Below are 27,489 nucleotides of genomic sequence, written 5' to 3' on the forward strand. Positions count from 1 at the left end.
TAATGGCCTCCAGATACAAACACAAGTTGTGTGCGTATGGATCCCGAACAAGAGACGCAGGGGCTCTCCTGGTGGATTCTCTGTCGGTATGGTGGACCTTCCAGTTCGCGTACATATTTCCTCCGTTCTCCTTCTGCATCGAGTACCTCGAAAGTTCAAGCAAGAAGGAGGCAAGATCCTGTTGGCCCAGACGGAATTGGTACTCGGATCTTCAGTGTCTGTCCATCGATACTCCATTGCTGTTGCCTCAACACCCGGGCCTGTTGTCTCAAGGTCCTTGCCTCTACCCGGACCTGAGTCGTCTGTCTTTGATGGCGTGGCTCTTGAAACTTCCCTCTTGAGGTCTAAGAGTTTCTCCAGAACTGTGGTGAATACCATGCTACGAGCTCGGAAACCTGCTTCGTCTAGAATTTACCACAGGGTGTGGCATACTTATTTTGAGTGGTGTCGCCCTAGAGGCTACGATCCCCAAGGGTTTCAGATATCCAGAGTGCTAGTTTTTCTACAGGTGGGCTTAGATCTAGGGCTACGCCTCGCCTCACTGAAGGTGCATGCTACGCCTCGCCTCACTGAAGGTGCATGTCTCTGCCCTGTCAGTTTGGTTTCAGCGTAGGATTGCTAAGCTGCCTGATATCCGTACCTTTATGCAGGGTGTCCTTTGCATCCATCCTCCCTTTGTCCCTCCGGTGGCTCCTTGGGATTTGGCTGTGGTTCTGAGGGCGCTCCAAGGTCCTCCATTCGAACCTTTGGATTCGGTGGATTTGAAATGGCTTATGACAAAGACAGTGTTCCTTCTGGCTATTGCTTCGGCCAGAAGAGTGTCAAATCTGGGGGCTCTCTCCTGTTGCCCCCCCTTTCTGATTTTTCACTCAGAACGGGCGGTTCTATGGACCAGCCCTGGTTTCTTTCCTAAAGGGGGTGTCTAGTTTCCATATTAATGAGAAAATTGTGGTCCTGGCCTTTAATTCCTCAGATCTCTCGGCCGGTGAGACCTCATTGGATGTGGTACGGGTCCTGCAGATTTATGTGGACCGTACCAGTTCTTTACGAAAATCGGACTCTTTGTTTGTCCTGTATGGCTTTCAAAGGAAGGGTTGGCCTGCCAATAAGCAGACCTTGGTTCGGTGGATTCGCCTGGCGATCTCTGAGGCTTACACTCAAGAGGGTCTTCCAGTGCCACCCTCTGTGAAGGCGCATTCTGCGAGATCTGTGGGTCCTTCATGGGCAGCTCGCGTGGCGCCTCGGCTGTTCAGCTTTGCAAGGTGGCCACGTGGTCCTCTGTCCATACTTTTGTCAGGCATTACGCCTTTGACACATTTTCTTCTCAGGATGCTTCCTTCAGGCGGCGGGTTCTCCTTTCTGCACAGGAGTGTTCCCACCCTTGAAGGATACTGCTTTGGGACATCCCCAAGGTATCCCTGTGGATCCCTAAGGACCCTGGAGTAGAAAACAAGAGATATCTCTGTTTCTACAAAGTCTTTAGGGTCCACAGGGCGCCCACCCTGACGCCCAGTGTTTCTGTAGGGTGAGATTCTGGTCGCCAGTTTCTGTCTCCTTTTCTGTGAGAATGTGATTCCTGTGTGTTCCAGCCTTACTTCTTCCTTTTTCTCCTCCTCCGGCCTATGGTTTGCTACTAAAACTGAGGTGCCTTGGCCTGGGGCGGGGTATAGGAGGGGGCCCAGTGCATCCTGGGATGACAGCTTTAACTGTGTGGTGCCTATGTACAAGCCCATGCCAATACCCCAAAGTAACCCTGTGGACCCTAAAGACTTCGTAGACACAGAGATAACAAAGGTAAGTTCTTACCATATCTCTTGTTTTATAGATATCTCCAGATAAGGCATGCTAATTTGTGGATACTTGTTTGACTATACAAGAGTCCCCTGTTAAAGGATTATTACAATCTGCTGGCTCTAGACATTTGATCTCTGTGATTTATTCTAATTAGCTGAACAGGCATCATGATACTGAATTACTGTCTATTATGTAGAAATGGGAAACTGATGTTGGGGTAATTGCAGAAGATGCATGGAAGGAAGCCCTTGCTAGCCCTCGTGTAGCCACTGTGGCTGTGAGATATCAACAGATACAGTTATTTTTAATTCATAGGGTATATATTAAACCTGTTCGGTTGCACAGAATTGGGGGTAGGACGGATTCAAATTGCCCTAAATGCAATTCACCTGAAGGAACTTTCTGGCCTCTTTTATGGTTGTGCCCTATAGTTTTTTCATTTTGGCAAGATGTATTCGTGTCATTATTTCAACGGACATACCTCGAGACATTCTTACCCCTATATCATGTATTTTAGCTGTGTTTGATGAAGACACAGTAGATAAATACACCAAACGCTTTATTATTAATCTTTGCATGCTTGCTAAGGTGTGTATAGCAAGAGAATGGATGGCAACAAGTGGCCCGGGCCTAGCGACATGGATTTCGCTGGTTAATGCGGTAGTCGCACATGAGAAATGTGTAAACTGCTAGGAACACAGAGAAAAAATATTTTGATATATGAGCAATATGCTTAGACTCGCCCTATAACCGTCGGGAGAGAAGACTGTTGGGATCTAATACATAAATTACAGGTGAAATGAGCTAGATGTATTTTTGAATATACAGTGTGATTTGTTCCTTCCACGTAAACACTACTTTCTGGCTGGAGGTCCATATCATCTACTGGGTCTGTTCACCCCCAGTACTGTGATGTGTGATGTCCATGTTGTCAAATTGCTGTTGGTTATTGTAAGAATTTTATAATTGATTGATTATAATTAAGACCACACTTGTACCAATATATTTATACAGGTTGAGTCTCCCATATCCAAAATGCTTGGGACCAGGGGTATTTTGGATAACGGAATATTCCGTATATTTAAATAATTGCATACCATAATGAGATATCTTGGGAATGGGACCCAAATCTAAACACATAATGCTTTTATGTTTTATATACACCTTATACACACAGCCTGAAGGTCATTTTATACAATATTTTCAATAATTTTGTGGCTCAAACAAAGGCCCTCATTCAGAGCCGTACGCTCTGAGCAGAGCGCACGCTCTGAATGAGGGCCGCCCTCCATGAAAATGGAGCGTCCTCCTGGACGCTCGTATAGCTGTGGGTCACCACCCACAGGCTATACGAGCGTGCATTTTGATGGCCGCGATGGTCGTGACCATCGCGACCATCGAATCTGCGTGCCGGAGCCTGCGGTTGAGGTTTTCAACCGCAAGCTCCGGAGTGATTTTGGCTCTATCAGCTAGTGATGTCAGTGGGCCGGCTTCTGACGGGAGGCGTTCCCGTGGGAACGCCCCCGTCAGGGAGGCACGCCCCCGGCACGCCCACCAAAGGGGGCGTGCTGTCAATCAACATCGACAGCACGCCCCCTTTGATCAGACACAACGAGCGAAGGACTTTCCTTCGCTCGTCGCGTCTGGCGCATGCGCACGACGGAGCTCCCTCCGTCGTGCGCATGCTCAGTCCAGAACATCGACCCACTTGCGAGCGGACAGCCGCTCGCGAGTGGGTCTGAATCAGGCCCAAAGTTTGTGTACATACATGAAATTCATGTATGTGTCATATACACCCTATACCAGGGCTCGACAAATTTTTGTAAAATCTAGGGGCCATCTTAAAAGTTAAGGAGCCTGACCATCGTCTATTACCAAAATATATGAAAGCGCCCCTTGTAAAAGTGCCCCCAGTAGTAAGCCCCTTGAAATAGTTCGCCCAGTAGCAAGCCCTCTGTAATAGTGCCCCCAGTAGTAAGCCCCCTGTAGTAAGCCCCTTGATATAGTGCCTCCAGTAGTAAGCCCCTTGATAAAGTGCCCCCAGTAGTAAGCCCTCTGTAATAGTGCCCACTGTAGTAAGCCCCTTGATATAGTGCCCCCAGTAGTAAGCCCCTTGAAATAGTGCCCCCAGTAGTAAGCCCCCTGTAATAGTGCCCCCAGTAGTAAGCCCCCTGTAATAGTCCCCCCAGTAGTAAGCCCCTTGAAATAGTGCCCCTAGTAGTAAGCCCCCTGTAATAGTGCCCCCAGTAGTAAGCACCCTGTAATAGTGCCCCCCTGTAGTAAGGCCTTTGAAATAGAGCCCCCAGTAGTAAGCCTCCTGTATTAGTGCCCCTAGTAGTAAGCCCCCTGTAATAGTGCCCCCAGTAGTAAGCACCCTGTAATAGGGCCCCCCTGTAGTAAGGCCTTTGAAATAGAGCCCCCAGTAGTAAGCCCCCTGTATTAGTGCCCCTAGTAGTAAGTCCCTTGAAATAGTGCCCCCAGTAGTAAGCCCCGTGAAATAGTGCCCCCTGTAATGGTGCCCTCGTTAGTAAGCCCCTTGAAATAGCCCGCTCCGGGGACAGTGGCAGGTGGGGAGTTTGACTGGGGCGGTACACCTGTCAAACCGTAACGCAGGTGTCCTAAGGCGAGCTCAGGGAGGACAGAAACCTCCCGTGGAGCAGAAGGCCCACTGTAGTAAGCCCCTGTATTAGTGCCTCCTGTAGTAAGCCCCCTCTAAGTGTGCCCCACACACACACACACAAAAAAACAAAACAGAATACTTACCTTAGGCCAGGATCCTGCGTCCGCTGCCGTCTGCCGCTCTTCGGAAGTATGGGAGAGACGTTATGGACGTCTTTCCCATAATGCCCATGGGGGGAGCCGTACGTCGGAGCTCAGGAGTGAGCTCCGGCTGCCGTTGCGGGGAGTCGGGCGTCCACCGGTAACATTTCAGTGGGCACCCGGCAGGAGCTTCCCTGCGGCGGTGGGGGGGGGGGGGGGGTGGGGGGCTTGGAAATCCCGGTTGCCAGGGCTAAAATCTTAGTCACCATGGCGACCTGGCGCCCGCAGTTTGTCGAGCCCTGCCTTATACACAGCCTATAGGTCATTTTATACAATATTTTTAATAATTTTGTGCCTTAAACAAAGTTTGTGTACATTGAACCATTAGAAAGCAAAAGTTTCACTATCTCAGTCATGCTAAAAATATTCCGTATTTCGGAATATTGCATATTTCGGAATATTTGGATATGGGAGACTCAACCTGTACTCATTTTTATTTCGTACCAATAAGTTCAATACTGTACTTTGGTATTTGTTGTTCATTATAATATATGTTTTATTTTTATTTTGTATGTATAACTTTTCAATAAAAAAATATTGGATTTAAAAAAAAAAAATAACTCAATCTCTGTCTTTTATTCTTTTTTTCTTTGCAGCTTTCCAAAGATCGCAGGACTTTGCACACCAGCCTGGAAGATTAGCACAACAATGGGAATCTACACATAGCCCCTGTGAAGAACGACCAATCCCTCCTTGCTGCATTGGAACCTCAGACAACTCTGGCCAAGTGCAAGGTGCATTATTGTAATTCTGTCTTGTCTAGCACCAGTCTAATATAGGTTTTATAAAAAGGAGGGGAACATCTTCTGGAGGATCAGGTGGTAGAGGGAGGTCAGTGTGTAGATTTTATTGGATGTATATAAAATTCACAATATACCTATTTGACTCTGGTGACTTGTAACTGGGCAGCTGTTTAATAGTCTGAGGAACTTCTAATATATTTGTCCGAGAAACGCTCCAGAAATCAGAACCCATCCCCATTAATTGACTACTCCCCTTAGAAATGTTATAAATAGAGGAGCTGCAGCATTGGGCAGTTTGTGCGATGTACAGAGCATAAACACTCTATAATCATTATGCATGTGCATTAAGTATCCTTGTGAATCTAGACATAGAGATATGTATAATTTTTTTATTTTTAACCATGTTTGGTAACAGGTCAAGTGGAAGAAGTTCATGTAATTTCTGAGAGTGCTTCCACCAACCCCCGTGCAACATCCAGTGCATTATGTTCCTTGCCCCCATCTGTGGAGCTGTGTGCCATACCTCCCGTACCTGCCAAACCTCATTACACTCGGAGTATATCAGAGACGCAGCCTTTAATCCGAAACTCAGGCTGCAGTGACTGCTTCACAGGGTGTGGGTCTTCTCCTGAGCCCAGCCAGGGTGCCACAGAGCCACTATGCACACAAACTCACTCCTGTGCTTCAGAAAGGCAGCATTGGTCTCATGCACCGGTGGAGTGCACTGAGCTGGATTTACAGAACTTCTCCTCAGAGGATGGATTTTCTCATACTGGCTGCAAAACTCAATCGGGATCCCATGTGGCACCAAGACCACCACCCTGTTCCTGCATTACACAAAATGGATATAACAGGAAAGCTCAGGAAATGTTGAGGTCAAGCACCTGTAGAAACTTATCTTCTCAGTCTCAGGTGAGTTACTCTTACCATTGCCAAACATTTTACATAAAGACATGTATACTCATACCCTCAAATTGGCCCAGTTTGGCGTGCCATGGGATTTCTGACTTAGGCACGCCATAAGACTTTTTATTAAAATATGAGTCTCAATGTGCTATACTGATCCTAAGTACTTAGGGCCTGATTTAGAGATAGCACAGCTGCTGCGACTGCAATAATATGCTAATGCTGCAGGAGGCGTCTTGTGTAAATGGACACCTCCTGCTGGTTTCTGTGATCCGCTCCTGTATCCTCTAATGCGGCGATCCGATCACTTGTGTGAACATCAACCATCTGATTAACCCACTGTGCATGCACTGGAGCCTCACTGCATGTGCAGAGCTGGTCCTGTGAAGTTGGTTTGGAAGCAGCGATGAGGAGCATTCCCGGAAAACGGGGTGTCGGCCCTGTGTTCTGGGCTTGCCGAAGTCAGTGGCTGCGTCCCTGGACTCGGCTTCGCCGGCCCAAGCAGCATAATTTTGCCAGACATCCTGAGTAACCTGAGGTTACTCAGTTGTCCGGTGTTCACGCAGAGGATCTGATGCCGCATCTTTGGATGCAGCTATAGGATTACAGAAACCTGTATCTGGCACCTTTTTACTTAAGAAGTCTACTGCAGCTTTTGCATATTTTAGCACAGCCAGGGCCGGTGTATGGTCTGTCGGCACCCCTGGCAAGGCTTCAGCATAGCGCCCCCTCTCCCAGAGGGGTACAGAGGTGGCCACTCTTGTGTGTGTGTGTGTGTATATATATATATATATATATATATATATATATACAGTGCTCGAAGTGGGAATTCAGAGGTGGGGGGCACATCTCTACACAATGCCGCTACTGTTCCAGCGCTGGGATCCCATACTAGATCCCAGTGCTGGTACATTCTCTTCTGCGACTAAAATGAAGAAGCGGCGGTATGTCATACCACCGTATACCGCCCCTCTTCAGCCACTGATCAGAACCGCAGCTGCCTCCAGTGCACTGTAAAGAAGGATGTCTCGTACAGAGACATCCTTTAGTTTCCTGATTGATTCAGTGGCGCCCTCCAGGGGCCGGCCCCCTTAGGCAGCTGTCTAAAGCTGCCTAATAGTAGCGCCGGCACTGAGCACAGCCGCTGCAGCGGTGGAGCCACTAGCATAAATAAGGCCCTTAGTACACTATTAGCAAATTAAGACGCAAAATTGACGAAAAGAGCTTAAGCACATTGATCACTACTCATTGCGGATCATCTTAGGTTGCGCCAGGCGTCTCGTGCAATATGGCGCAAAAAGGACAGGTGTATGAGGACACATCTGTATATGTACAGCATTAAATAAATACTACATACTACAAAGGATGTTCTTAATTTAATGTGTCATATCTTAGTGTGGAGTTTTATTTTGCCACTTTTATCTGTTTATTTAAAATATTATTTAGCAAAAAAATGATGTGGTTTTACTATTAAAATTGATGTATGCAAAAAAGAAAAATCCCCAACTCAGATTTATACAAGGTTTAGGGTATGTACCATTATGACGGGCACACAGCAGTTTAACAAACATTGAACATAATGGTAAAACAATTTGTTGCCCATCTGGTATTTGTACATAACCATTGTATGATACCTATCCTTTAGTTCTCAGTAATCGTTTACCACCTTAAAATTGTTATTCTAAATAAACTGTAGGATAAGTCATAATTAATTTAACTTATTGCTGTTATATAAAGCATTTGTGCTTTCTATGATGCTACATTCTCGTGAGCAAAGAAATACAATATTGATGTCGGTAATACTAGAATACTGCACCTATGAATGAATATGTGAAGTTTCAATTTATATTTTTTCATTCAAATATTATAAATATTATATACACATTTACCACTTTAATTATACTCTAAAATATTTATTTTACAGACATGTGAATATTGTGTGTCCGACTTGAGCAGTGCCACTTTAGGTAAGTGTTTTTAGTTCTCTTGTCCACAAGAGGGAGCTTTTGAGACAGTATATACAGTTTACAGTTTTTACTGTATCTGTTTCTGTGTGAGTAGCTGTGTATTAATGTCTGACATACTATATGAGAGGTATGCTTGCATATTTCATCTTCAGTTTATTTACTTGAAATTGAATACAAATATTATTTATATGAAAAATATAATTTAAGCATAAAATATTTCCTAGAGATCCCCACAGGGAAAACAGGCCCTGATTCAGAGCCGGACGCTCTGACAGAGCGCTCGCTCTGAATCAGGGCCGTCCCTGCTCCTTTTTGGAGCGGCCTCCTGGCCGCTCGCATAGCTGTGGGTGACCACCCACAGCTATAGCGAGCGGCCAAAATGATGGTCGCGATGGTCAAGACCATCGCGACCATCGGGCTTGCGACGAGACCCTGCGGTAGGGTCTCGCTTCCGCAAGCCCAGGAGTGCTTTTGGCTCTATCAGAGCCATAAGCACTCCCACTGCACTGACATCACTAGTGATGTCAGTGGGGCCGGACCCAGACGGTAGGCGTTCCCATGGGAACGCCTCCGTCTGGGCAGCCACGCCCCCGGCACGCCCACCAAAGGGGGCGTGCTGTCAGTCACCATCGACAGCACGCCCCCTTTGGTGCGAGACTCTTAACGACGGCTTGGCCGTCGTTATGCGGGTCTCACGCATGCGCACGACGGAGCCGCCTCCGTCATGCGCACTTGGGCACCATCGACCCGCTTGCGAGCGCTCGCGAGCGGGTCTGAATCAGGCCCATAGTTCATCCAATAGGGCTCTGGCCAGGAGAAATTCATGTTTCTAGGTGGTAGCGCAACATTAATGTCACAGTTTTCCCAACTTTAAAAGTAATATATGTCTATGTAAAGTGCTGCTTCCTGTGAGTCTTTCTAGCTGACATGTTGAGTAAAATAGTTAAATCTGAGACTAAACATTGCCATTACCTGTCTTATACCCCTTTTACACCGGAGCTAAAACCCGGGTTATTGTAGGGTTAACCCGGGCAGCTCCTTGGTGTAAAAGGGGTGAGGGTTGGATCGCCGGGTCGAGTGACCCGGCAATCCAACCCAGGTAAATAGCAGGGTTTAAAACGGGAGTAACCCGTGAAACCCTGCTATGTGTACGACGCACTCCGGGTCTTGATGACCTGCAGTGCGCCGCAAGCCGGCTGATTGGTCCGGCTTCAGTGGCACTTGGAGATGACGTCATCTCCAAGCGTCCACTTTCACGCCGGAAAAGCCGGGTCTATGCAGACCCGACTGCGGTGTGAGCGGCGCCGACTCGGGAATATCCAGAGTCAGCGCCGACTAAATTCCGGGTCTGATCCGGATAGGAACCCTGTTCCAACTCTGGGTCAGACCCGGAATTTTGGTGGAAAAGGGGTATAATTGTAGTTGCCATTGCTTCGGTCACACTCAGCATTAAACTTGTGACTTCTGACGTAACACAGGTGGAAAATGTGATTCATTTACCATAGTTGCAATGAATAAAAAATATTTTAGAAGCTTTTCTACTTCAGGGTCCATAGGGTATCCACAGGATACTTTGGGGTATAGGTGTGACGTCAGTCGCTGGGCACCATAGAGTTAAGCTTTTCAGCCTCCCAGGATGCACTAGGGTCCACCTCCTATACCCCGCCCCCGAGCCAAGGCACCTCAGTGTAGTTTGGTGCCCGGCCGGAGTCGGGTGCACCTGTCGGAGTGGGGGCTAGAAGAGCCCCTGAAGCTTTCTTCAGTGCAGCTGTGGCTGCACATCTGGATGTACAGCATGGACAGTCAGTCCTGACGTCCATGCTGTCTTCCCTACACCCCCGCCGGTACCAGAACGCCGGTACCGATCCGGGGATGCTGGTGAGCATCTGGGGTCACAGCTAGCGGTGACCCCAGATGTTCCGGACCATGGCCGGATCCAAGGGGGACAAAGGTAAGCAGCGGGGTCCGGCGGTGGGTCCCCGCTGGTCACATGGTCCTAAGTCCCCAGGCAGGGGGCTCCCTGGGGACTGGCTGCAGCGTGGAGCCAGGCGACCAACCTGCGCTTTCCACTACCCCCTGGGACAGCGGACCGCAGCAGAGCGGTAGCACTGCGGCGTCCCAGGGGTTAAATGCATGCCAGGGGAGCGCGCCTTCCCTGTCTCACAGCCGGCGCCTCCCCCGCTGCACACAGCCCTCTCAGCACGCTGCCGACTGGTCCTGTGGCAGCGCTCCTCCCCCAGGCCAGCCTCCTCTCTGCTCCTCGGTGGCCATCTTCTCCAGAACGCATGGTGAACACTGCTGGAAGCGCTGGACGGAAGCATCGTGGTCTGGGTCCCCCCGCATACCTCTCCTCCGCTGTGGTCAGGTCTGTGTATGCAGTGCTGTGTCCTACCAGGCCCTGTGTCTGCGTAGTTGAGTGATCAGCGCTGTTAGTGCAGGAATTTATTTTCTTTGCATTGTATGTGACTGTGCTAGCGCTGCTGCCTGTAACTTTTCTCTAAACTGTCAGCTTTATTATTGTCCCTGTTCTTTCTGCTAAGCCCTTGCGGTGCGGTGCTGCAGGGTGGTCTCTCGCCTATTTAAGTTATAATTGGTGAGAGAGGTCACATACGTGGTGCCATCATGTCCGAAAGTGATTTTCCCCTCCGGCTACAGTGTACTACGTGTAAAGTACCGTTAGCGGAGGGGGAGGGTAGCGCGGAGGGCCTTTGCCGGCAGTGTTTGTCCATGGCGCGGCCTCTTACGGTTACAGCACCGGTACAGGAGCCGCCCTGGGCGTGTTTCGCTCAGGCGCTTACAGCCTTAGTGGGCCAGTTAGCTCCGCAGCCCGCGTTTACACCGATGGGTTTATCCCAGCAGTCAGTGGTGTCGTCACCCATGCAGGGTTTCCCACGACAATTGGTGGTACCCCACAGTCTCCCTATTTCCCCGCTCCCGGTTTCTCAGGAGCCAGCGTGGGTTAACTCCCTGACGAGTTCTGTACAGCACTTGTCGGATGTGTTGCAAGGGGAGTCTGTGATGCGGCCGCATAAACGGCCGCTGGCGTCTCTGTCGGCTCCTTATGAGGATGACGAGGGGACGTCCGATGATGGGGAGATTCTGGATCCTTACGATCAGGAACCTCTACATACTAAGGACGCTGATGCTAAGTCCAAAGTATATATTCCTGGACTTATTCGGGAGGTCCGCACAGCCTTGGTGATTGAGGACGAAGTTCCCCCAGCGGCTAAATCTAAGTATGCCTTTTTCAAAGATGTGAAGGGCGATGCCACAGTCTTTCCTCTTTCGGGTCAGTTGGTGGACCATTTAGAGGAGGTGTGGAAACAGCCTGGCAAAAGATACCAGCCGCAGAGACGCCTGGCGGTGGCTTATCCGTTCGCGGATAATTATTTTGCAAAGTGGGAATCCCCTCCACAGGTGGATTCTCACGTGACCCGTCTTGTCCGTAGTGCCACATTGCCGATGCCATCTATGTCCTCCCTTAAGGAAGCTACGGACCGCAAGGTGGAGATCTGCCTGAAGTCCGCTTATTCCCTTGCAGGGGGGGCAGCACGGCCGGCTATGGCCATTTGCTAGATTGCCAGAGCGATGGAGCGCTGGGCGGATTCATTAGAGGCTTCTTTTGATTCCGACTGTCTGGCCGAACAGGCGGAGTTGATTGGTAATCTCCGTGATTCGGCCACTTATATCAACGAGGCGGCCCTAGACATTAGTACTCTGGTGTCTAGAATTTCTTCAGCAGCGGTGGCTGCTCGTCGCACCTTGTGGCTGCGATCCTGAAAGGCGGACGCAGATTCCAAAAAGGGTCTGGAGGCGTTACCGTTTACCGGAGAAGTTCTCTTCGGTCCGGATCTGGATAAGATTGTGGCCACGCTGGCGGCAGCCAAATCGGCTTGTCTCCCGTAGGCCGCTGCTCCTTCTGGTTCTGGACCATCGTCCTTTTGGTCATCTAGGGCCCAAGGCAGGCCCAAACCACAGTCGTTTCCTCGACAGGCTGGCCCTAAGAAATCGGCCAAGCCCCGGAAGCGGGCATGGAGTACCAGACGTCCGGCCCCCAAGCCAGATGACAAGCCTGCGGCCCGGCGGTCCGGGCCTCCCTTTGGGGGATCCCAGGGAGGGAGGCCGCCTGCTGCAGTTCGCCCAGTGTTGGTCGGCCACTACGACAGACACTTGGGTTCTGGAGGTGGTTTCCCACGGATACGCCCTCTCCTTCCGGCACAGACCCCCGGCTCGATTCTTCACCACGGGTCTACCATCAGACCGGAACAAGGCTACGGAGCTGTGGAAGGTATTGCACACTATGCTCCAGGCTGGAGTTATAGTGCCTGTTCCATTCTCCCAGAGGGGCCAGGGTTTCTATTCAAATCTATTTTTGGTACAGAAACCCAATGGGTCGTATTGTCCGATTCTCAACCTCAAAGCACTCAACAAATCTTTGCGGGTTCCTAAATTTCGTATGGAGACCCTACGGTCCATCATTCTGGCGCTGGAACCTGGGGACTACATGGTGTCATTGGACATACAGGACGCTTACCTGCATGTCCCTATTCTTTTGCGCCATCAACAGTTCCTCAGGTTTGCAATCCGCAGCGACCACTTCCAGTTTCGGGCGTTACCTTTTGGCCTGGCGACAGCACCATGTATTTTCACCAAGGTTATGGCGGTCATGGCAGCTTCTCTGCGGCTGCAGGGAGTCCGCATGTTGCCGTACTTGGACGACCTGTTATTGGTGGCAGGATCTCCAGAGCTCCTGTTACGCCACTTGGACCTGACCATTGCACTGCTGCAACGGCACGGCTGGCTAATCAACTGGCAGAAGTCCACTCTAATTCCGTCTCGGAGGATGCTGCATCTTGGAGCCTTATTGGACTCGGGACAGCAAAGGATCTTCGTGACGGAGGACAAGATCTCTGCTTTACAGTCAAGGGTGCGCAGTTGTCTGCACAGCCGCCGGGTGTCCCTACACTCGGCGATGAGGTTACTGGGCTCCATGGTGTCGGTGTTCGATATGGTGGAATACGCCCAGTTTCACTCCAGACCTCTGCAGCACCTGATCCTGTCCAAGTGGAACGGGCTGCCTCAGTCTCTGAAGTCCCAGACGATTGTGCTCACCCCGGAGGTTCGCCTGTCCCTTGCGTGGTGGTTACAGACGACCCACCTCAACAAGGGACGTCCGTTCTGGGTTCCAAATTGGGTCCTGTTGACAACGGACGCCAGTCTTCGGGGCTGGGGAGCAGTTTCGGGTCCACACTTGTTCCAGGGCAGGTGGACGCCGACAGAAGCGGAGCTTCCAATAAATATTTTGGAACTCCGTGCGGTCTTCAATGCTCTCCAGCAGGCACATCGGTTTCTCCAGGGTCACCCGGTGCAGGTCCAGTAGGACAACGCTACCACCGTGGCCTACATAAACAGGCAAGGAGGAACTCGCAGTCGGGCGGCTCTCGTAGAGGTCTCTCGGATCCTGGTTTGGGCGGAGCGCAATCTTCCGGCCATATCAGCGGTCTTCATCCCGGGAGTGCTAAATTGGGAGGCGGACTTTCTAAGTCGCCAGGACGTTCATCCAGGGGAATGGTCCCTGCACCCAGACGTTTTTCAACTGCTGGTGGACAGGTGGGGTCTTCCAGAGATCGACTTCATGGCGTCCCGGCACAACAACAAGTTGCCGGTGTACGGGTCTCGCACAAGAGACGAAGGGGCGTATCTGGTGGATGCTCTGTCCGTCCGGTGGACGTTCCGGTTCGCATACCTGTTCCCTCCGGTCTCCCTTCTTCCACGGGTAATCCGGAAATTCAAACAGGAAGGAGGGACGCTCCTGTTGATAGCTCCCGCGTGGCCCAGACGGCACTGGTTCTCAGACCTTCAGGGTCTGTCCGTGGACAGTCCTCTGCGGTTGCCGCTACGACCGGACCTTCTGTCTCAGGGTCCTTGTCTTCACCCGGACCTGACTCGGCTGTCTTTGACGGCGTGGCTGTTGAGACGGCCATGCTGAGGTCCCGGGGGTTTTCCAGCTCTGTGGTGCGTACCATGTTGCGAGCTTGGAAACCGTCTTCCGCGAGGATATACCATCGCGTGTGGCATACGTTCTTCCAGTGGTGTCGACCGAGAGGTTATGCACCGCAGGAGTTTCGTCTGTCTCGGATTCTCGCCTTCCTGCAAGCGGGACTAGATCATGGGCTTCGCCTTGCTTCTTTGAAGGTACAGGTTTCGGCCCTATCTGTCTGGTTTCACCGTAGGATTGCTACAATCCCGGATGTGCGCACCTTTATGCAAGGTGTTCTCCGCATTCAGCCGCCCTTTGTTCCACCTCTGGCGCCTTGGGATTTGGCTGTGGTCCTGAGGGCTCTCCAAGGACCGCCGTTTGAACCACTGGGCTCAGTGGATCTTAAATGGCTAACAGCTAAGACTGTTTTCCTTCTGGCTATTGCTTCGGCCAGACATGTTTCTGAGTTAGGGGCTCTTTCTTGTAGACCCCCTTTCTTGGTTTTTCATGGGAACAGGGCAGTGCTCCGCACTCAGCCCGAGTTTCTTCCCAAAGTTGTTTCCCAGTTTCATGTTAACGAGGAAATCCTTGTTCCGGCCTTTAACTCACCGGGTCTTTCCGTGGGTGAGGCCTTGGATGTTGTGCGGGCCTTAAGGACTTATGTTGACCGCACTTCTTCGTTTAGGAAGTCGGACGCTTTGTTTGTCCTCTATGGCTTCCGTAAAAAGGGTTGGCCTGCTTCAAAGCAAACTTTGGCAGCCTGGATCCGTATGGCTATTTCTGAAGCTTATCTTCATGAAGGCCTACCAGTTTCTCCTTCTCTGAAGGCTCATTCCACTAGGTCTGTGGGTCCTTCGTGGGCAGCTCGACGTGGTGCCTCGGCAGTTCAGATCTGCAAGGCTGCTACATGGTCCTCTGTCCATACCTTCGTGAGGTATTACAGGTTTGACACCTTCGCCTCTCAGGATGCTTCCTTCGGGCGGCGGATTCTCCTTTCTGCACAGGAGCGTCCCCACCCTTAAAGGATACTGCTTTGGGACATCCCCAAGGTATCCTGTGGATACCCTATGGACCCTGAAGTAGATAATATGAGATATGGTAAGAACTTACCCTTGTTATCTCTATTTCTACGAAGTCCATAGGGTTCCACAGGACTCCCGCCCTGTCACACCTGTGCTGCAGATGGGCTTTGCTCTGGTCACCGGTTTTCCGTCCCCTCTGGTGAGAATGTGATTCTTGTATGTGTCCAGATCTTTTTTCTCTCTCTTCCTTCTCCTCCTCCTGTCTATGGCTTGATAACTAACTGAGGTGCCTTGGCTTGGGGCGGGGTATAGGAGGGGGACCCTAGTGCATCCTGGAAGGCTGAAAAGCTTAACTCTATGTTGCCCAGCGACTGATGTCACACCTATACCCCAAGGTATCCTGTGGAACCCTATGGACTTCGTAGAAATAGAGATAACAAGGGTAAGTTCTTACCATATCTCATATTTTTAAACAGGTTTGCAATACAGCAAAGTGTAGCTCAGAAACATTGCAGTTACAAAATAACAGTGTAATACAATGGGAGTGATTCAGTTAGGGCTTGGCCTTGATCTGCCGTACAGGAATGGCACATTGCAGCCAACAACACAGCTCAGTTCCTTGAACCCCATTGTGGTGCGCATGAAAAGGAACAATGCTGAGTCCAGAGTAATAGGCGGATAGATGTGCGACCAAACATTGCAGTAAGTTTGACGTAACATTGCCACTAATTGATTCATCCCCAATGCGTATAACAACAAGTGCAGAGTTTTGATAATACTGTTCCCATCATCTAATAAATGGTTTGTATACAATAGGCTCAGATAACTGCTGTACTCTAATTTCTTAATAAATCTTCTACCTGGTTTTTATTTCACTATACTGTACTAGCTTACTTTTCAGCCCTCTTCCCCATTGGTCAAGTACAGGTGGCATGATGCAAATGTGTGTAATCATGGACACGACCTCTCCTGTGCACTAACATGATTGTGCAGCAGGGGGCAAAGCTAAGGAGATGCAGTACTACACAGAGGAGGGCGGGGCTATTGTAGCACAATTCACAGCAAATTGGCTCATCTAGGCCGTGATCTGAGAGGGTGGACTATGTTCCAGGAGGCCGTGATCTGAGAGGGTGGACTATGTTCCAGGAGGCCGTGATCTGGGAGGGTGGACTATGTTCCAGGAGGCCGTGATCTGAGAGAGTGGGCTATGTTCCAGGAGGCCGTGATCTGAGAGGGTGGGCTATGTTCCAGGAGGCCGTGATCTGAGAGAGTGGGCTATGTTCCAGGAGGCCGTGATCTGAGAGGGTGGGCTATGTTCCAGGAGGCCATGATCTGAGAGGGTGGATTATGTTCCAGGAGGCCGTGATCTGAGAGGGTGGACTATGTTCCTTGGGGTCGTGATCTGAGAGGGTGGGCTATGTTCAAGGAGGCCATGATCTGAGAGGGTGTACTATGGCCCTCATTCAGAGCCGCTCACAAAAAGCGAGTGCTCGCTCTGAATGAGGGCGCCCGCTTTTGTTTTGAAAGCCGGCCTCCTGGCCGCTCGCTAAGCTGTGGGCTTGCGTGCGCACACTGCGAGTGCTGCGCGTGCGCGTGCCCTCACCATCGACCTGCTTGCGAGCACATAACACTTGCGAGTGGGTCTGAATGAGGGCCCATGTTCCAGGAGAACTCCCCCAAATTTTGGGACTAAGCAAGTATAATTTGCACTCTCCTTTGAAACAAAACCCTCACAAGTAGCTACTGAACTTCTCAGTCAAATCTAATATGACAGTTTCCCTCATCTTCCAGCCCTTCATGTTGTTCGCTGACCACTGTTCTTACAAGCACTCCATTTTCTTGGCTTACGTCCTATCCTGGATTTCATCATACATGCCTGGCTACTGAATTTAATGTTCATTTCAATAGAGTATTTTTTTACACATATTTTGGAAACATATGGCTTCCTACTAGCTCTAAGAGCTACGGCTCCTCCACTGTACCTGCTCCTTTAGTAGACAATATTACCAAGCACTTTATTATCGTTTGTTAGGAGGGGTTCGGTACGGGGTCATGGGGGTCAGATTACAGACAGCAGCATCCTGACAGTCAGAATCCCAATCCAATTAGGCAAGTGTCCTAAACCATAACCCACCTTTCCCTCGGTCTCCACCCTGCAGCCTAACCCTAAGTGCCCTCCCCCCTGTAGCCTAATCCTCCTCCTAGTGCCTAAACCTAACCATCTCCCTAATACTTACCATCAGATACCGGCAGTCGGGATTCTGGCACCGGTATTCTGAGTGAAGGCATCCTAACCGCCTGGATGATAACTACATCCCTTTAGGAGAATTGTAGACATCCATAAGCAAACTGTTACCATTTCCACTATCTTCTTTCACACTACTGTCCGACTTCTGCTGCCTACTGTAGCAGGGATGGGCATCATCAAAGATCAATCTTTAATCTTTTGTAAAGATTGATCTTCATGCACGATACATCATACATTTTGGATCAGTCTTGGAGGCATAATCTATCATTAGGATCGATCCAAAAATCATGATGCTGGCAGTGATGTTCTCATACCTGTTCCTCTGCTGCTTCATTATTACTGCGCATGCGTGACCTTTTATTTTTTAACTCTTAAACTGTGCGTGCTTGAAAATAATATAGATCCTGGAGCAGATCGATATTTTTTTCAGGATTATTCTGTGTATTAAATACAAAGATACTGATCCTGTATCAATTCAAAAGTTTGATTCAGGGTTACCAATTGGCCATCCCTACTCTGTAGGGGCCTTGGTGTGAATTTGTGCATTCATTTAGTTTTGTGGAAATGTTTCTATTTGTTTTCCTTATTTATGTGGGGGTGTATTTAGTGAAATTGGGGCTACTACTTTAAGAACCACCACTTTGTCAATGTCAACTTTTGTATATCATGAAAAATACTCTCTGTCATGCATCATGCTTGTCTTAAATTAATCCATGGAGTGAGCGAACATTGGGATTGTCTTTATTAGGTCTTTTGCTTGTCTGAATCTTTCTTGAATCCATTAACTCCTACTTGCCTATTCTCTAGAAATGTCTGAAAGACTCCCTAATTTCAGTGATTCCCCTGGATTCCTAGGGAAGTAGCCCTCCACCCCGGGGAAGTGGTTAGAACAGGGACATGATGATATTAGTGATGAATTGCATTATTAAGTCCAACTCCACACTGTGTGATGCATTAGAATCCAGTCTGCATTTTGTTAGGGCGGGGTGCCTTGATCAACAAATTAGCTTCTTACATTCTATTGCATCCTCTCTAGGCTCCTGTATTGTAGTGTACAGATCCATGTGCCTATTATACTAACATGTGCAGAGTAATAATCATATAAACTCTCATGGGTACTTCATATATGCAAGTGTCTCATCTTTGTAGGAAAGAGAGGGGAGGTCATGTACTATATGCTTTGTTTATTAATGTCTATATTAGAGTGACCTATTTATCTTTTGATTTTGGAATTTGCAATATTTTATTACTTATGATTATTATCATGCATGTAAATATTTTTTAACCATTTTGTTTTGCTTTCAAATTCCCTATTCACTATTAGGCAACAGTAAAACCTCTTGCAGCAGAAGTAACTCTTCATCTCGTGTTCTTACACAAAAAATGCTAAAACATGCACAGAAAAGCATAATACATGCTTGAGTAACAATAGAAGCACCTACAAGCATCAGCGGTGCAGTCACAATCAACCAATCACAAACAATTCTATAGTGCTGATGAACTTCATACCCATCAGTGTATTTGCACCTGCTGCTTACCTCCTGCAAATAACATGGCTTTCTCAGATGAATGCGCGTCTGGCTGCCGGCCTGCATGTGTTTGCAATCACACAAACATGCATTTATTGTACTCGCCCTATGATAGAACTCTCCCACCCACCCCTATCCCACCTCTAATGTGGGCACATCTCTTTTCTAGGCATACACTAAGCAATTTCACTCAGAATACATTATGTACACGGGTGTAGTGCTCACTCTGCACCAGGCTCTTAGTGTTCTGTGGATACTTACATTACAATTTTTGTCTTTGAAGAATTCAAAATATGAGTGGTTTTAATTTAGTTTTTTTCAATGATAATTGTGCTAGAATCATAACTGCAACCCCAGAAATTCCATCTGCAGTTGTTTCAAAATTCAGCTATGTACTGACCTCTGACATGATTTTGATTGTCTCTAACAAAATATAACTCTCTTCACAGATCTCCCCATCTCTCAAATCCCAGATTCTCTGGTTGTGTTACTTTCACTTAAGCTGGACACTTCTACGCCCGGACAGAAGGATTTCAGGGACCTCGGAGTTGCATTAGGGGTACAGCCCCAGCTAGTAGATCGCATGCAAGGGTTTAAAGCATTGCATGCTCATCTGTCTACCAGCATCTCCTGCACACTGCTCCACTTGGTGCAGACTTTACAAAGACTCGAGCGCGTAGACGCCTTAACCTTACTTTGCACACATTACAGCCAGTAGCATTCTGTCGTTTGGAAAATTGCAGTAATGTCACCATGTGTGGTTAGCATAAGGGCACAGACAACCTGCTTCATTCTGTGTGAGATCTGCATTGTGTCTGAAAACTGATTCATATTATTATTATTATTATTACACCACTACTGAAACTGAGCCTATGGTTATGAAGTAGATGTGAGATATATCTGATTGAGAAGCACCTGGCAACATCACACTGAGCAGGATGCTTTAATCGTGCTGTTGGCCTTAGTTGGAGGATATAAGAATACAGTTTTGTCCCAGAAATACATTTCCTGAACTGGATCCAAAATCGTTAAGGGATTTTGTGTTTGAACTGTTCTTCGTTGTGCTTGGAGGTTGTTCTCTACAGTATGTCCTGTCATACTCTTTGCTGCCCATTATTAAGCAGCATCAAATAGAGTCTTTGTCCTGCTGGCCAGCCTTCTCCATCATCTGCACTGGCTTGTTGTCACTATAAATATTAATTATAAAACTGCATGTTGCACATAAAGGGAATTTTAATCATGTAAATTATGAAATCAAAGATAATTAGATGCTTTGAGTTAAGTTTGATGTACACCAACACAAGCCCATAGAAAGGCACATGTGTATTTGTTATGAATAACATCTAAATGATGTTACATTTCCTTAGGTAACCATCAGTATTGGATTGCATTGAGAGTATGATTTGAATGCTGTAGCATGATGAGAGTTCTGGAGTTAACATGAAAAATTAGTAGCATCATTAGGATGAACCACTAAAATGAACCTTGCTTCAGAACCCACTGTGGAATATCTATATGCATAGGTACACCAAGCCTTCTATTATATATTGTAATCCTGCCTCCATCCAGCAGGGGGCAAGTTATCAATGAGCACATCTCCTATACTTGCTAAAATCAATGATGGTAGTAACAAGCTAAGACACACAGTCACCATAAATAGTATGTGATATTGTACACACTTATATTATATATATAACTGTGTGTGATTGTCTTTTGTTGCAATTTACTAGAGGTGTAGGTTGTTACATAGTGGCAAGGTGTCATTGCTGGGTATATTAATTATTCAACACTTGAAATTTCAGCAGTTTCTACTTATATTCATTATATTAGTGACCAAATCGATGTTTACGGGTTAGATGACATTTCTATCTGGTTTTTATCAGATTAATTGTAGCTGTGCTTTTCATTAATCTTAACCAATGTCTTTACGGTAAAAATTATGTTTTGAATAGTGTAGTAATTCGCTTTGTATTGTGCTGAGTGATACACTTGCTTGTGTAGTCAGTGTGTCCTTTAGTTGTATAAATCGTGTTTTTTCTCTTGTATTAATGAATCTGTTTTATGCCAAAAAAAAATCGGAACCTAAATATGGCATTTCATTCATGTGTTAGCATAAAATGTATCATATCGTGTAGACCAGTTTAGATCCAAATGATTTGTTTTGTGTAGGGTCATAATGATTTCATAGTGTCAGTATTTCAAAATGAAAAGTCTATTTGCATTGTTACTGATGAAAACAAATACAATCCAAGGACATTACATGGCTGACAGAATACATACAGTATGTACAGTATACAGTATGTATACAATGAGCATAACATACAGTATATTGTGTATGGTGATTATTTCTATTATACACACGAACAAGGTTCAAAACATATTGCTGATGTTTTTAAAGGATTTTCAACAGATCTTTTTCTGTATAAAGTAAGAAAATACGATAAAAATGAAATGAAAAAGCATTAGGGCATGGTAATATATAGTCAGGTGTTATTCTGCCATTGGTCTTTATTGCAAACCAGGGTTATAAATGTCACCATATCAATCTGGAAATCATTTACAGCAGTTACACAATGACGTATGTATAATGAGTGCAGAGTGTGCGCTGCCTCCAGGGGGGCCCACACCTCACACCCTGCATCCATACATAGTTATACTTACCTCTCTGCAGTCTCCAGAGTGCTGCTCTGCAGCGTCAGGCCGCATTCCAGGGCAGCAAAAAAATCACAGGGAAAATGGCGGCGGCCATTTTCCCAGTTACTTGCACAGTAGAGATGTCCCCGGGAATAAGACGCTGGCGCCATTTTCCCAGAGACCAGCGCATGTGCAGTAGATTCTAACACCAAGCTAGAATCTACTGTGCTGTCAGATAGGAGGGTCCTGCAACGAGTCAGCATACTTGCCCTCTCCTCTCTTAAAACACCCCTGCAACCAACTTTTTACTTTTATTCATGTATTAGCTTACTCATTGGCTGTTATCCCTTATAAGTATATTTATTTTAAGTGAGTTCATGTGATTCATTTTGAATTTTGTTACCCGGATCAATAACAAACCACCCAAGAAAAACCCATCGGACCTCATTTACAAAGCGCACTTAAATATACTTGCCTACAGTACTCTCCTAGAACATCAGGGAGAATCCCAAGTTTTTGGGGCGTCCCACGGACTCCCGGAAGAGTAGCTGGCCCTCCCGAATTCTGCCCATCTTTCTGGTGCAGTCGGCAGGGGAATGCAGTTTATAGACCGGCGGCATTTATCCCAACAGGAGAAGCCCGACGGGGGACTTAAGATAGGCGTCCGACACCTATCTTAATCCCAATGCCAGAACGCCGAAGGACGCCAAACGAGGTAAGTCGGGGCGTCTTTAGCATTGGCCGCAGGGGGTTGGGGGGGTAGGATTAGGTTTATGGAGTGTGGCAGGGTTGGGTTTTGGGGGGGGGGATTAGGGATAGGCACCCCTAGGGGGGAGGGTTAGGCACCCCCGGGGGTAGGTTAGGGTTTGGCACCCCCCCTCCTCGGGAGGGTTAGGTTTAGGGTTCGGGAAGGGGGGGCTAGGTTTAGGCACTCCCGGGGGGAACTTAAGGTTAGGCACTACCCCGGGAGTTTACGGGTTAGGCACCCCTAAGGGAGGGGAGGGTTAGGGTACTTAACAGCTGGCGTCTGGATCTCCTCCTGTCGGGCTTCTCCTGTCGGTATTTCATACCGATCCTGTCGGTGGGGCGTGGAGCATAATACCGTGAATCACAGGTCCAGTAGTGATCAGCTGCATCTCCACTCCTGGCACTCTTCCGGAGGGGAGAAAATAAATGTTGGCAAGTATGCACTGGATGCATGTCACAAAATGCATTGGTCTTACTGCATAGTCTTCCCCACATACTTCAAGGTGCGAGCTTACCCTTCGTTCTCCGGAGATACCTCCAGAATCTAGAAGGTTGGAGTCAATTCTCAACACATTGTACAGAAGTCTAAACATCACATCAAAATCCAACCTGTTACTTTAGTAGCATCCCTTTATAAAACAATTTGATTGTCATGAATAGCTAATGTGAGAACGAAAAATATTTACTCATGCCTGATACTATAGCATAATAAACCTAATAAACTATTGCAGGGGTTACAACAGCCAGAATGGACATATTGCTGCTGTGAGATCTGTCTTGTACAAGTGCTGTGATATAATAAATCAGGTCTGGGTGTGACATATATGTGTAATGTGTTTTGCTTTGTTTGTTTGGTTACCTAATTTGAACTTTTGTATTATATACAACAATATTCTCTATGTACTTCTGTAATAGAGGATTTCTCCACCAGAAATTTGACATTTTTGTACTGAAAATAAAGTTTGTGTAATAAAACATATGGTGACTGCTGTTTCCATTAAAGCCTGGAGTTGTAGGAGTTTATCATCCTTACAGGGGACGTTTCATAAATTTAGATATGTTTACATTTGTTTTGTAAAATAAATTAGAATTGGGCAATGTAAATGTCTGGCAGTGAAATCATACAGATAAAGGGAGCTACGAAGCAGCACGGTAACATGTGAAATCACCCAATAAATAATATATTAAAGGGGAAAATGCATTATGGGGTTTCGGAGCACTGGTAGTGGATTTTGCAAGAGTGGAACATTTCTGGTACAGATATATCCTAATACATCATTGCTGCAGTTGTGCCAAACAGGCTACTTTTAAGATGTGGCGCACGGGATCTCAGACGTTGATATACCGATGCCGGAATCCTGTCACCCGGCATAATGCTGACTCTGCAATGCCAAACATATAAGGATACCGACGTCTGGCATCCCGAACTAAGGCTGCGGGAAAGTATTACACTTTAATTTATTATCCCGGGGATGAGGGGTTAGGTTTAGGAACGTACCCGGGTGGGTTAGGCATCATCAGGGGGAGGTAAGCGTTAGGCACCCCTGGGAGGGTTAGATTTAGGGTGCAGGAAGGGGGGGATTAGGGTTAGGTACCATTGGGGGGGGAGGTTAGGGTTAGGCACTACCAGGGGGAGGTTAGAGTTAGGCACAACCAAAGGAGGGGGAGAGTTAGGTACTTACTTCACCCTGTCGGGATTCTGCATGATTGAGATGCCAGCGTGGGTATTTCAACCGCCGGCATCTCATACACCGGCATATCATACCCAACCCGTGCCAAACAGCCTGTCTCTGCATGCCAAGTCCTGTACTATTCTGCTATCGCTGGGCGTCTTTTTTACAAAAATTGCGACATATATCTGTGTGAGACTGAGTCTGAATCTGTATAAAGTGCCGCGATGCAGCAGCCTCCATGCCAAGTTCTGTTGTGCTTTGTATACATACTCAGTTGCACACAGATATACAAGTGTCACATTAATCATAGTCTCCTTGTGCAACTTAGTACATCGCATTGCAACTAAGACACATTTTCAGCCAAAAAAGAAGCCCGGCACTAGTAGAGTCAGGACATGGCGGCTCAGTCACACCAGGCATCTTGCGCCACATGGTGTATTGAAGGTAGATGTATGTGGACATATCTGTAGGTGGGTGTTTTTTTCTGAGTGTTAGTTAATCACATAGGGGCTAATTCAGAGTTGGGAGCAAAAAAAAAAACGTTGCACTGCAGGTAGGGCAAAATTAAAGAGCCTTATTCATCAGTCTGAAATTCTATTTGCAAATCTTTGCAATATACATTTTCTTCAGCCTCAAACATGCCTTGGGACTGTGCACCTAAGGGGCTGACTGGGGCTGGAATGGATGTGGAGTCATGGGAAGAGGGCATGTGTGCGATCGCAGCCGGCGTGCAGTTGCAGTGAAAGTACAGTGAGGGCATAATGTGAGCATGCAATCGAAGAGTGTGATTAAAATGACCGTCAACAACTGCAAATGCAGCCCTCTGTGCCGAGTTGTGTGTGCTCTGACCCTGGTGTAAGTGTAAATATGATAGCAATGACTGCGCAATTGGGTGTAAATTATGAAAATACTCCAATCTATGCAAAACCTCTAAAGCTGATGCAGTAGTGTTTTAAAAGTGATTTTACTGTACACTGCAATAAATAAAATAAATAATGCTTCTAACTCAATTGGTGATGGGGACGCCTGGCGCCCATATATCCGAAAGTGTAGTCAATAAAAAATAAAAAAAAACTATTTCATCTTCAGGGTCCATAGGGCTCCACAGGGAGACATTGGGGTGTAGGTGGTACTTGGACGACCGGAAACCCAACCGCAAAGCTTTTCCAGTCCCAGGATGCTCCGGTCCTTCCCCTATACCCCGCTCATAGCCTGAATGCAACTCAGTTTTTGTTGGTGTTCGGGCAGGAGCTGGATCACCGTTATACAGTGGGGCTGCTTTTAAGCAGCTCAAGCTTTGCTTTATGATTTATTTTTTATTTTATTTTACCATAACAAAGCAAGCAGTGCTACCCAGTCCTCTTAAGGGAGAACACATCCTTACCACGTTATCATATGCCATGAACTTTTACATCATTCAGCATAATCTCATATTGCATACAGATGAACATACTGCCTAGAGTTTTAGCATACCAGCATTTATCACCAGGACCGATGTTATAAGAACACCCACCCTACAGTAACCTACAGGTGGTTCACACCAGGACTGTGATATTTAGACATTGAAGTCAAGACCACGGTTTACAACTCACAAATTACGAACTATTAATTTATTTGTCGACATATGTCTTTATACCGTTTATAATACATCAGAAGTATTTATATAGATCATCACCACATAATGACAAAATAGGACCCCAGAGCGCGGACACCATACTATAAATTTTAAACTATTTCAGGAAGGTAGGGATTCCTTCCCAGTGTTCAGCAGCTAGAGGTACTACCCATTAGCGTGAATCTTATATTCATTTATATTCCAGTCCTCTGGACGCCTACACTACTGCTCCATCACCCTTCCGCGGCGCCACAACTCCTGCCACCGGTTTGTCCAGGACTCCACTAAACCACCAGGGCATAACTTTATACTGGAGCAGGGAATAGCTGAGGCCAGGGACCTGGTGGTTGATGTCAGCATAGGAAAGATGCCCCTCTCCCAGCGGCCCCTCCCCCAGTTCGGCGCCATTCCACTGTGGTCTTGCCACCCCTGAGCTGCTCCTCCCTAGCCCTTCGCCCCCTCAGAAACTCACGGAGGGCCATTTTTTGCAAACAGCCACAAGTCTCCAGGAACGCTGAGTCCAGTCTCCCTGTATACCTCTCACAGGAGCCAGGTTATACAGTGCTATTTCCTACCAGCCACTGCGGTCTGTGTAGCTGAATTTAGTGCCCACTGCAGTTATATTATATACTCTGCATTGTATGTGACCTGCTAGCACTGCTGTCAGTTTATTTTTCTCTCAACTGTCACATAATATACCTTTCCCTTTCTTTCACTATAACCCTGGAATACTGAGGTATAGGGGGTTCTCTGTACTTCACATCTACTTGTATTTGTGAGGGCTGTCACATACTGTATATCTTTGTTGCGCAGTGCACTGTGCCAGTTTGTGCATATATCTGTGTTGCTCACTGAACTGTGCCATATTGTATGATATACTATCCTTGCAGCTATGTCTAGCAAAGGCAAGAGTAACAAGCCTGAGGAGAGGCTGCAGGGGCTGACTGGCCAGTTGCCGTATAAAAAGATGCACATAGACCATCTTGAATGGGATCCTCAGTAGCCTACTGCTCCTACTCTGGTTTCTTGTAAGTCCTGTTTTGCAGGTTTAACTCCAGAGGATCCCATTCAAGATGGTCTATGTGCATCTTGTTATATGGCACCTGGCCAGTCAGCCCCTGCAGCCTCTCCTCAGGAACCCCCCTGGGATTTCTTTTCACAGGTGTTGGCAAATATTGTAGACCACCTAGCAGTCCCTGTGATAACTCCCCCTATGGGATGGCCACAAGAGGTACTCCCTGCAAATCCAGTACCTCCTTTGCCTCCTCCATGGGTAGATGTACTTTCTATCTTAGTGCAGAGTCTGGTGGCTACCTCTACAGTCTTTCAACAAATGTTACAAAAGGAGAGACCCTTACCTAGTAAAACTACTAAGCATGATGTGTTATCTTCCCAGTCCACCCAGCTATTAGATTCTGAGTTATCATCTGGGGAGGCAGAAGACGCAGACCTCTCTATCTGACTCCCCCTCGGGGCAGGACGAGCCTCCGTCTAAATTGAACATGCCAAATAAAAAGTTTCAGCTGCCTAAATGCTTGATTTCTTTTTATGCTATTCCAGCTACTGATTGCGCTAAATGGGAAGTTCCCCCAGCCGTAGATTCCTCCTGACACGCCTGGTTAAGAACTCTACCTTGCCTATCCATACAGCAACCTCCTTGAAGGAGACCACGGATAAAAGGATTGAAGCTTGCCTGAAATCTATATACTCTTTCAGGAGCTATTACTCATCCTGCCATGGCTATGGCCTGGGTGGCAAAAGCCATTGAGAGCTGGCCTGAGGCCCAAGAAGACACTCTGATGCTTCTCGGG

At 47.4% G+C, this 27,489-nt stretch overlaps 1 protein-coding gene across 2 annotated transcripts in view; it reads left to right on the forward strand.

Moving 5' to 3' along the window:
- EDA2R (ectodysplasin A2 receptor) overlaps positions 1-22,413 on the forward strand; it is a 65,818-nt gene extending 43,405 nt beyond the window's left edge. For both annotated transcript variants that reach the window (XM_088444198.1, XM_088444199.1), the window contains 4 exons: positions 5,211-5,348; positions 5,773-6,269; positions 8,188-8,230; positions 19,459-22,413. In XM_088444198.1, coding sequence (XP_088300324.1) covers positions 5,211-5,348; positions 5,773-6,269; positions 8,188-8,230; positions 19,459-19,727 — 947 coding nt within the window. In that variant the 3' untranslated portion in view covers positions 19,728-22,413. The remainder of the gene's footprint in view (positions 1-5,210; positions 5,349-5,772; positions 6,270-8,187; positions 8,231-19,458) is intronic.
- The last annotated feature ends 5,076 nt before the right edge of the window (positions 22,414-27,489 follow it).

Source organism: Taudactylus pleione, unplaced genomic scaffold (assembly GCF_031769625.1).
Source record: "Taudactylus pleione unplaced genomic scaffold, aTauple2 ptg000352l, whole genome shotgun sequence".
Lineage (NCBI taxonomy): Eukaryota > Metazoa > Chordata > Amphibia > Anura > Myobatrachidae > Taudactylus > Taudactylus pleione.